This window comes from Paramisgurnus dabryanus, chromosome 2, assembly GCF_030506205.2.
Source record: "Paramisgurnus dabryanus chromosome 2, PD_genome_1.1, whole genome shotgun sequence".
In the NCBI taxonomy this organism is placed as follows: Eukaryota; Metazoa; Chordata; class Actinopteri; order Cypriniformes; family Cobitidae; genus Paramisgurnus; species Paramisgurnus dabryanus.
In genome coordinates, this window is record NC_133338.1 from 41141007 (window position 1) to 41153098 (window position 12092).

At 36.8% G+C, this 12092-nt stretch overlaps 1 protein-coding gene across 8 annotated transcripts in view; it reads right to left on the bottom strand.

The window, feature by feature from the left end:
- brsk2b (BR serine/threonine kinase 2b) overlaps nucleotides 1–12092 on the bottom strand; it is a 138538-nt gene that overhangs the window by 72171 nt on the left and 54275 nt on the right. For all 8 annotated transcript variants that reach the window (XM_065289225.2, XM_065289220.1, XM_065289224.2 and 5 more), the window contains exon 2: nucleotides 400–494. In XM_065289225.2, coding sequence (XP_065145297.1) covers nucleotides 400–494 — 95 coding nt within the window. The remainder of the gene's footprint in view (nucleotides 1–399; nucleotides 495–12092) is intronic.

Sequence of the window (12092 nt, forward strand, 5' to 3'; positions counted from 1 at the left end):
ATATTTAGACTCACTCACCACAGTGTAAATGTAATTTAATTGACAGATTTAGTTACATAAAACATTAGGTATTTAGTAACACAATAGCCTATATTCACAGTTTTAACTAATTAATTCTACACTTTCTGTCACTGGGAGAGTACCGTTGAAAAATGTCCTAATATGTACCATCTGTACCATTTAGTATGTATATTTATACATTTGGCACCAATATGTATTTTTTTAAGGTAATAGTATGCAGTATTTAGCTACAAAGGTGTATTTTTGAAATGATGCCGCCCCAGTGACAGTTTGTGTAGGTTTACTTTCTGAGATAGTTCGGTGTAGACTGATTGATGTTTAACTTTACAGTAGTTAACCAAACTCAAGCAACAGATTGAAAAAACAGCATCATCTTACCTTCATCAATACCGACTCACTGAGTTTCTCCCGGTTTACAATTTTAATGGCAACTTTCTGACATGTGACACAGTGGATGCCCAGCTTCACAAGACCTAGAGTGAAAAAGAGAAAAGAAATTCTGTCAACAAGCATATAAAGTACATCAACCAAAAAGCACTTACATGATAAAAAGCTGGTCCCAGCGTGGGTTTCATTTCAACAGAATCAGAATTCTGCTTCTAAAGCCCCTGGTATCCATAATGTGACACCCAGGGGCATTTTTCATGTTGCAAAGTAAATGTCAAAGAACATGCATAAACACAAACAAGGGCAGATCAACGCTGGATCTCCCTCAAAAGCTTTTTGTCATATCGACGATAAAAGACCATCACTAGACTCAAAGGCTGACACGGGCACATACATATCAGCAACCTTATTTTGCTAAATGCCACGTCTGTGCATTTGTTTATCACCCCATCCATTTTTCAGCATGCCACTGCATATCAAACTGTTGATTTCCCTTAAGGTTTACCCCGGGGGCAGAGGGGTTATAAACACCTGACAGTTCCTTGCATCTTTTTTATATGTATGTCGTTAAAGCTTGAATACCATCTCACGCCTATTTCACAACGTGTCACTGATGTTGTATCACAGGAGAGGACGCAATCTTCAACATCATGCCGGGCTCGAGGGCGCAGCAGAGAGCATCCGGGGGAACCAATGAATATTTCATCTTTTGCGTAATTGCCTTGCGCTGAGATGAACACACGGACATGTGTAAAATGCCACGCTTTGGTTAATGTATCTGCGATTGTAAGTCACCGACAGGACTTTGAAGAAAGACAAAAGCCTCTGGCTGGGTAACGAAATAGCAAAGGGTCAGAAAGGCCAGGTCGCTAAGAGCATCTTTTGAATGTATTGTAAGGGTCGGGAGCAGATTAAAATATACTCTGCACAAAACACAAAAATCCTGATGGTGTCCCGAATCCCGATCCTGCTGCATTGGCATATTGTGTTTTGGATGATGTTTTGTCTACTTCAGGCTTGGTAACTAAATAAACCAGCAAGACTCCTAGATGAACCAGCTGTATCAGAAACACCATGCTGATCGACAACATCCCTTGATAAGTTTTGCTGGTAAACAACATGTCGATGCTGGTCTAGCAACAAGATCAACAATTACCAGCAAAAACAGCTTGGATCAGCAAGGCAATTCATGCTGGTCTCTTATAGAAATACAGTTTTGGCAAGAAGACAAACATTGCTGCAGATTTGCCAAAAAATACTGCAAGTTTTTCACAAATTAAGCAGAAGAAGGTTGTTTCATGAAGGCTTGAGGACTTGGGTTAAGAATAAAAAATAACAGAGCCCTATACATACAGTATCTCACAATGTGACATCTACAGTAAACATGTAGAGCAGTGAAACCCACAGTCCCACAGGCTTTTTAATGTATTAATGTTTATTTACTATATATATATTGATGCAGAAATATATAGATTTTTTTTACCGAATACTGGTATTCACAAGTACACACACATCTTACACATAAATGTCAGCATATTTACCCATATACTTCTGCATCTGTCACCTATCAATAACTACTACCAGTGGGATATAAGAAATAGACTACAGCTAATGTAAACTCCACTCAATTTTCTGGGTTGTAATTAAAGTCAAAATGAGCTGATCTGAAAAAAACATATCTGAAAAGGCACTTTAAATCGTCCCCAATTCCCTTAAAATTACCAATCTTACTTAACATCATTAAAGCTTATCTCTCTAATAAGCCATAAGATGGAAACCATGGAAACTCAAGCTACAGACGAGTCCTTGCAATAATCAAAACAACTGAAGTTAGGCTAGTACACTTTAGTACTCTGTGAAAAACAAACTCTGGATAAACTCGGCTTAATCAAGCACGTTTGAGTTTTCCAAGCAAGTAAACAAGCAATGTTCTTGTAATTTTTGCAGAGAAAAACAACACTTAACCATAAAATATTTTATTTTTCCAGTAACACTTGACATGGATGCAAAATCATCTCTGAACCACTGAAATTATTAGGGAAAGAACATACTGTATGGCAAATAACATGTTTCAAAAATATATAAAATATGACAAAGTTCTAATTTGAACTTCATGTAAGCAAAACCCATGCAAAATGGGCAGGGGGGTTTCCAGGGCATTCAGTATGCAGTTTCAACGTACAAAGTTTTCTTCACTTTTTATAATCCAGTTTCTTTAACACACCTGATTATTGGTGACCCTGGACCACAAAACTAGTCATTAGTCGCACGGGTATATTTGTAGTAACAGCCAACAATACGTTCCGAAAATCATTAGGATATTAGGTAAAGATCTTCTGCTTTGAAGATATTTTTAAATTTCCTACCATTAATAACTAAAAATATATTTATCATTAGTAACATGTGTTGCTAAGGACTTCATTTGGGCAACTTTATAGGTAATTTTCAATATTCAGATTTTTTTGTTCAAATTCCAGATTTTCAAATAGTTGTGGGTCTGCCAAATATTTTCCTATCCTAACAAACCATACATTAATAGAAAGCTTATTTATTCAGCTTATGTATTTATTAAGATTTTGTATAAGCCTCAATACTTAAAAAATGACCCTTATGATGGTTTTGTGGTGCATGGTCATATTTGAGATCTCATTCATGTTCACAACACAAATGGTAATGAATGAGTTTCTATATGTGTTAACGTTAATACTTAAAGGAATACTCCATTTTCTTAAAAGAAAAATCCAGATAATTTACTCACCACCATGTCATCCAAAATGTTGATGTCTTTCTTTGTTCAGTAGAGAAGATTTTTTTTTTTTTTTTTAGGAAAACATTGCAGGATTTTTCTCATTTTAATGGACTTTAATAGAGCCCAACATTTAATACTTAACTCAACACTTAACAGTTTTTTTCAACGGAGTTTCAACGGACTATAAACGATCCCAAACGAGGCATAAGGGTCTTATCTAGCGAAACGATTGTCATTTTTGACAAGAAAAATAAAAAATATGCACTTTTACACCACAACTTCTCGTCTTGATCTGGTCGTGACACGCCAACGTGACCCCACGCAATACGTCATGGCGTCAAGAGGTCACAGAGGACGAACGCGAAACTCCGCCCCAGTGTTTACAAGTTTGTTGAAAGAGAACCGTTCCTATGTTGTTGTATGTCAACTGATACTTATTAATGTCTTTGTGTCAGTTTATTGTTAACAATGGTCCACAAATGAGCGTTTTATAACACGTGACCTCCCTACGTCACTACGCATTTACTTTAGGTCACGCTGGACCGGACCTACACGAAAAGTTGTGGTTTAAAAGTGCATATTTTAAATTTTTCTTGTCAAAAATGACAATCGTTTCGCTAGATAAGACCCTTATGCCTCGTTTGAGATCATTTATAGTCCTCTGAAACTCCGTTGAAAAGAACTGTTATGTGTTGAATTAAGTATTAAATGTTGGGCTCTATTAAAGTCCATTAAAATGAGAAAAATCCTGCAATGTTTTCCTCAAAAAACATAATTTCTTCTCGACTGAACAAAGAAAGACATCAACATTTTGGATGACATGGTGGTGAGTAAATTATCTGGATTTTTCTTTTAAGAAAATTGACTATTCCTTTAAGGATTCCAATTTTTTTTTAAACTTAGTGTAACGATGAACAATTAAACAAATTAACTTGACTAATTAACTTCACTAATTAAATTAAAAGTTACCTTGCACAGCAAAAGCAATATAAAAATCCACTGTGGGAGGATAAAGGAAAATAATGGTTAATGGTTAATCAATAATAGCTTTGCTTTTTTATTCACCCTCTTCATACATTTACACATCACATAGTACAAACCCAAAAGATAGTACACAGCTTTGATAAGTAGACGACACATAACAGCATGACATCATGTTGTCAATCCGTGTTCTCATAGCAGGTTGCATAGTGAAAGTGCATCCCCAGAGGCTCAGCATGTCTTCTCGGAGGTGTCCCTCATCCTTGCACTGCAGGGGCTCAACAGATCAATAAATGGGAGTTCATCAGTTAGAGTGAATTGCTTGGTGGTGACCTTCAGCAATAACATGCATCAGTAATCACCAGGGCTTCTCCCATCAACAACTACTCTGTGTCAGATCTCCTCTGCTTTATGTACACACAAACACACACGCGAGTGCCTCCCTATCTTACCTGCTCATTTTTTGCTCTATAATGCATATGTATACTCGAAGACACACTAAAGTTTCTCACACAATAACACACTTTCTCTCTTAAACAAAAATAAATCCTGTCTTATGCCTCAAGAATATAAAAGCCATTACTTCTTTTCTTATCGGAAAACACTGGCATGAGATTTGGCAGCTATAGTAGAATTTGAAAACCCAATAGATAACAAAGACTCTTGCCAAGACCCTACAGTCCTACTCAGATCTATTTTTGATTAATGTACCATCAGGACTACAGCATAAAATCTCTATAATTACACAGTGGTAAAAACAAATGCAGTCCGTTTGAGGTTTTATGGAAAATGTTACTTGTACTTATTTATAATGCATTTCTTATAGATGTATTATGTATGTAACTTTGCTGAATATTTTTGTCAACCTATATAGGCTTATGCACAGACTGATCAATAATTATTTTCTTTCCAAGTGGGATCTCAATATGATGGCAAACATTTCTTATCAAATACTAAACTACCTGGCCTATGAACACAATTTTAACTCCTTGTGAGTTGAAACAATGCATATCTTCAAGATTATTAAACTCACATTTTTAAGACAGCAGGTGAACTTTCACCACCACCTTGAAATGTTTTACAGTCCTCATGGCATTTTTTCCACTAGCTTCTTGAGGTTTCACCCTGAGTTGAATAAAATAAAAATTGAAGGAGTTCACGTCTATTCTGAGCTCTATATTTAGTCTTAGGGGCGGATTACACAGAGCATGTGGCATTTCTTTTAAATTGTTTTCTATGGGCAGTGAACGTTTTGCACACTTTTTATGTGCTCCCAATGCCTCGCGTTTTTGCCACCTGCCGCGCCACACATTTTGCAGGCACAGTCGGAGCACCTGAAGTTGAAAAAACAGTCCTTCTAGAAAAACAGTTTTGTTGTGATTGTTGCGGGCAAAAATGTTGATCCTGCGGCACGTTTTCTTAAAAAATGCAATGGAATATGTGGGATATTAATGGAATTTTATGAATGAAATTGCGGGAACTTGCAAAAATTGCGGGAACTTGCAAAAATTGCGGGAACTTGCAAAAATTGCGGGAACTTGCAAAAATTGCGGGAACTTGCAACAACTGTGGGAACTTGCAAAAACTGTTTTCAGCTTTTGCAGATTTTTAATGATGTTCACGTCACATAATCACATCACTTCATAACGTTCCCATGGCAACAGGGGACATGGCTGTGCTTGTGTGAGGTAAATGCAACATTTTTCAACTTTCTGCTAAGATATATGTGATTTTTGCTACGAAAATGCGGGGATTAAGAAATCATGCAAGCCCCATACAGGTATGTTATGTGCATGGAAATCTGCAATTTATGCTGCAAAAGTGTGGCGTATTTGAAAAATATGCGTCCCCACATAAATATGCAGACTTTGGCTGATTATGCACACTGTAAAAAATACTTTGCTGCCTTAAAATTTTTTGTTGAATCAACTAGAAATTACAAGTCACTTCAACTTACTATTATTTATCTTGACTAAAGATGAGTTGTTATAACTACAGGTGAGTTGTTATAACTAATAAAATTTTGTTTACTTTTCTCAACTATATTTTATAAGTTGTGACAACTCATCTCTGTTGCCATGACTTGTAAATCTGAGTTGATTCAACAAAAAAATGTAATGCAGCAAAGTATTTTTACAGTGCATTGAATCATGCGATCACATAATCATGTTTTTTCTGGAGGGACTGAAAAAAGCCAACTCTAAGCTGAAAAGTGTCTGACGTCATTCGCGTTTTTTCCATTGTCCAATCGAATCAGGGGATAGACGGACCTTCAGTTGTGGTGACAGAAGTTTACAGTGATTTGGAATAACCGGAGATTGCACTCACTCACTCACGGTCTTCTGTGTGTTTGTGCAGCTCTCACCTCGATCAGGGTCAGAGCAAGTGTCCTCTTTTTAAAGTTTCTGCTAATATGACAGTTAGCAGTTAAAACCAAAGTTTCAAGAGCGCTCACGCTTTAATATTTAATTGACAGGAAAGCTGCCTCAGTGGTTGGCTAGCAATAAAAAAAGAAAACGCACCGCACTGCTCTTTTCTGAAGTCAATTAAATAAAGGCAGTGTCGTCCATTTAAAAAAAATTTTTTATACAAATGTAGTTTTCTAATAGAAATGAACATATTTGGTACATGCATAAAATATATCCATTTAGATTAAAATATTTATAAGATCACGGTTAACATGTCAGTCCAGTGAACGTGTTTACTGTAGTGTACATGTATGCAATTATTGGGTCAAAAGGGAATGAACCCAGCCACTGGGTTAAATTAACCCAGAAAATATTTCAATTGAACCACCAATGGGTTAAAACAGCATTTTGGATTAAAACAACCCAGCATAATCCCAATCCAACAGGTTGAATTCATCCTTTTTTAACCCTGAGATCTCATTGGCCTACACAAAAAATGCTGGTTTATTTTCAAGTGTACACCAATGAGATCGTAGCACTGTTTCAAGTCTCCAAAACTATAAAAGTGCAATCTTTGAGCAATTACATTTTCATCATGTTTGTTTCTCAATTAAGCCCAAAGTCACTACTAAATGCCTTAACATAGTGCAAAACAAACTGCACCTATTATAGAATATTACTTGCCTTTTAATGAACAAAAGCTCATAACCATTCATCTCAGAAGCGTTCCTTTCCAGCCAAATAAAATGTTTTAAATCTCTCAACCTATTCAGTTAATGCAGTGAACACTGACTCTAAACACAGCCGCTCAAGTGTCTGACATTGAGACAGAGCAGGTGTTAAACACATAGGGATCTGACGAGGGCTTGTAGATCTGACAGGATGTTTAAAGCAGGTCAGCAGAAATATGCTCTGTATTGATGAGTGCTAACCACTGAAAACAATACTCAAACCTGTCTCTTTGGCTGAACCGATAGAGCAGTGGTTCTCAAACTTTATGCTGTGGGCCCCCCTTGTATGGGTATACCCCTAGCGGCCCCCCAAAGAGAATTCAGGACATAAAACAATCTCAAACTTAAAAGCCTTATTTTTCTAATGTATTTGATAAAATGTCTGGGACCACTGCACAAAGGTTGTGGGTTCAATTTTCAGGGAACAAAAAAGAATAAAATGTATACTATGAATACACTGTTAGTCGCTTTGGATAAAAGTGTCTGCCAATTGCATAAATGTCAAATAAATGTATAAACAGATTTAGGCATCATCTTTTGTTTATGCCCTTGTTTACACTGTGAAAATTCTTAATTTAGTCCTTTTATAGTCTCTGCTTGAGGGAAATAGCAGTTATGAGATCACCACCCACTCACACTTCTACCATCCTGGTCTGAGTTATTTTTGCACTTGCGGCCCAAGTTTCATTAAGTGTCTGGGTAGAGATACATACATTTCTGCATTCAATTTCAATCACAGCCAAGAGTTCATGTTAGTACAGATGGTTTGGACTTCCCTCAGTGTGCTTATCACCTGGAAATTCACCTGGAATTTTTTTCCTAACTTGAAAACGCAATTTGAACAGAAATGGCATCACTGTAAAGATTCATGAATTCTGTAAAGATTGTTACTGATGATTGGAGGTTAAAATAAGAATTGTGTGGACCTCACAACGTTACACTTATTAAGGGCAATTTTAGATCCATCTTTCTAGATTTGATGTGGTTCTTGAATCTACAGTACAGCACTGTAGGTAAAATGAATAATTTTACATTTTGTTTCTTTGGACTTGAGGTGTTGCATTCTGCCAATAAAATGCAATTCTGCATTCAATACAAAGATATAAAGATATAAAACTTCAAATAGATCTGTTAGCAAAACTTATGAGCGGCTCTTTGTGTCATTGAGATAGTTGTGACTTGCCATTTAATGTGTGTGTGAGTTTCAGGTGACTGCCTATATGAGGGAAACCATTTGGAAATGTTACATTGTGCCATCTGTGCCTGTCAAAACAATGACTGATGATTGTAAAATCTGAATGGGAATGGTATACAAAAAAATATGGAGATTGAGTTGGCTGTGAGACTTTAAGGCAATATGGTAGTAAAAGATCTTGCAGTATTTTTTTAATATATCGTAGCATGGAAATCTGAAGCTAAATTTAACGCAGGGGAATCCTTCCCCAAAGACCTCCGGTAAGCAGGGGGTCTCTGATTCATCCTATGTGACTCTTCTCTGTGGACATGTAATCTGGACTGTTTATCAAGCATCACTGAAACAATCTGAAATGCCATCTGCTAATTGCAAACACAGAGGTATAATGGGAGTCCCCTTAGGGAAAGACTGAGGGCCTTCCGCTGTGCAACCATGTCTGTCATGCTCTTCTCCGAACAGGAAGGAGAGATTATGGCCCGAATGTCGACACACCATGAAGGTGGTAAAGAGGCAAGTATGGTGAGAGGGAAAATTAGGTGGAAAATCAATTCTGTGTGCAGTGACCTTAGGTGGTGTTACACATCCCATACCATTCCCTCCCCCATATCTCCACATACACACAAACCTTTAAGTGGGTCCCGTCTTCTATTATAATTTTTCATTCATAACTGTAAATTTGATATGCTACATTAAGTCTACAGCAGCCTGTAAGCACTTAGGATTTACATTTTAAAACACCCTGTAAACATCTCACTGTGCAATCAATGAGGGATGTGATGCCACCATTCTGAAATGGATTTTGTCTATAAAATAAATGGTGTTTATTGCCCTGAAGGGATCAACGGCATACAACTGTGGTGTCATGTACACCTGTGCCACTATATATCTCATGCCATCAGATGCTACCACCAACAGTATTCAAACAAAATAAACATGCCAGAACATTCACATACACATTAAGCAGATGCTAGCCAAATAACTGCTGCAACATATAAAGTATCAACATAGGCAGGTTTTTACAGTAAGTTCAGTAAGGGTTAAAATAGTGCCATGAAGTCCCAATGAAATCAAAACTGACAATTCTTATTTTTTAACTCTTTCCAAGCCATTAATAGAAAATCCTTCAATCCCAATGATGCGTTTTTTCAGCAATCTGTATTTCCGCTATTATTCACCAGATGACGTTCTTACCCAACTTAAAAACTCCAGAAGTATTCTCTTAGGGCAAACAGTTCAAACTCTGTCTATGTTTTGAGGATCGCTCTCAATCTGATCTCTATTAAAAGTCCCTTACAAAAATGGAATTATCTCAGCTTGTTGCTCAAAAATTGACATTTTTGAAAAAACCTATCCATATTTGAGAGGTGATAAAGAGAGAACAAATGAAGGTAGGATGAAACTTTTTTTTTTTTTTTTAAAGGAGAGGGTCTGTTCTTTCATTTGAAATACTGTATGTTTATATATTTAAAGAAGAACATTTTCCGGAAGGCAATTAACTTTTGTAAAAAATCATACAAAATGCTGGCACTGGCTGGCAACTTAACTCTTTCACCGCCAGCGTTTTAAAAAAAAGTTGCCAGCCAGCGCCAGCGTTTTTCATGATTTTCACCAAAGTTTAATGCCTTCCAGAAAATGTTCTTCTTTAAATATATAAACATACAATATACCAAATGAAAGAACAGACCCTCTGCTTTCAAACAAGAAAAAAATCGTTTCATCCTACCTTCAGTGGTTCTTTTGTAATCAGCTTTTGAATATGGGTAGGTTTCTGCAAAAACACCACATTTTGAGCAAAAAGCAGAGATAATTTCATTTTTGTGACAGACTTTTCATAGAGATCCCATTCAGTGCGATCTTTAAAACAGACACGGACATGCAGCAGCTTGCCATAGGGCAATACTTACAGGTTTAAAAAGTTTTGGAAGGGCGCCACATGGTGAATAATAGCGGTATTGCGGAAAGACGGAAAATCTCGTAATTGGCAGGGAAGCGTTTTCTCTTGATTGACGAGATATCTCGTCAATGGCGGAGAAAAAGTTTAAAAAAACCGCTGTAGGGGAAAGAGTTAATGTAGTATTGCAGTGTTTATTATAAAAATGTATCCACAAGTCATTTTTTAATGAATGTGCCCTCATAAACTTCATTCAAAATCTGAACATGTACCGGGTGCACCGATAAATGTCAACATACACTAATAATCTGTGGCCGATAACTATTCTGATTCGCACAGCCGATATTATGCACAGCTATTTCATGTACTACGGCTTTTGATCATTAAGTCCTTATCAATCTGAAATCACTCTTAGTTTGAGTCGTTTATAACAGTCATTTAAAAACATAAAAACATAATCATTATACATATTCTTTTTTTATCATGAAAATACCCGAAAAGCTTTGAAGAACAGCAATATAAATATATGCTTAAGCGGTTTCCTGGAGCTGCGTGTCATAGCCATAGATATGTATAATAAAGGCTAGATGTGTCACGGCGGAGTCTCTAACGTCATCACCTGGCCATCTTACCTCAGACAGCTCGGTCACTCGTAGCATTGTGTTTAATGGTGCAGGTACTTTTAAATGACCATAACTTGCTAAATTTTCTACAGATTTTCAAAAAGTTTGGTTTCTTACAAACGTTAATAACGTGGCTATAATTCTGGATGCTTTAACATGATTCAATTGGCCAGCAGCACGGACGAGACATCTAGCCTTTATTATACATATCTATGGTCATAGCTGCGTGTGTATGGTTCTTCGTCTGTAGCGCATATTAAGTTTCTGCATGAGAGCGCCCTCTGGCTTTTGGATGTAGCGGCATTTCACAGTAATTTATTGAGAAGCATAGCAAGCATCATTGGCCGATATATCGGTGCACCCTTAAAATGTACTTCCACCCTCTTGTGGCGATCAGTCTCTGATGACATCAGCTAGACAGCTGGGCGGGAGCATCCTTTAAAACTCCGCCCCCTCCAACTGTCAGTCTGATGCCAGTTCCATTTCTGAATAAAACGCATTCTTTTCTATATCTAATCAAAGCACAGTGGAAAACACAAGCCAGCCCACTATATTCCTCACGTGATATTCTATTTTACTCGGAAATAATCACAACCATCTCTATATTTTTTCCAATATAGTTGGTTTGATAAAATGTTCAATTGCATCTTGAAGCAAGATTGTAAGGCTTGTGCTAGACCAATTAAATGCATGTGACCCATAGACAGATAATTAAAACAAAAGATTGTCATAAAAAATATACAATTATTTTATATATATTTATATTAAGTATACAGTAAATCGGTTCTGCAAAGTTTTGAAAATACAGATTTAAACTACGGTTTTGAGGTTTTCTTAGAAAAGCACAGCTACATAAAACGCTTAGCAGACAATCACTCAATATTCTTTCAAGCCTACTCTTTTTCATCCCTATCATCAAAAATAAATCAATGAATTTCAAGTCTCATGGCCATGACCAAATCTCAAAGCCCATTTTGGGCCAATAACCAAGAATGTCCCACAGCTACTAGACAGCATCAGTAAAAGGATGGGGGAAGGATTGAGCAGAAGACTTTTCTCCAGCTGCCCCTTCCCGCAGCACATGGTCTATGAGCATCTTGGGCCAG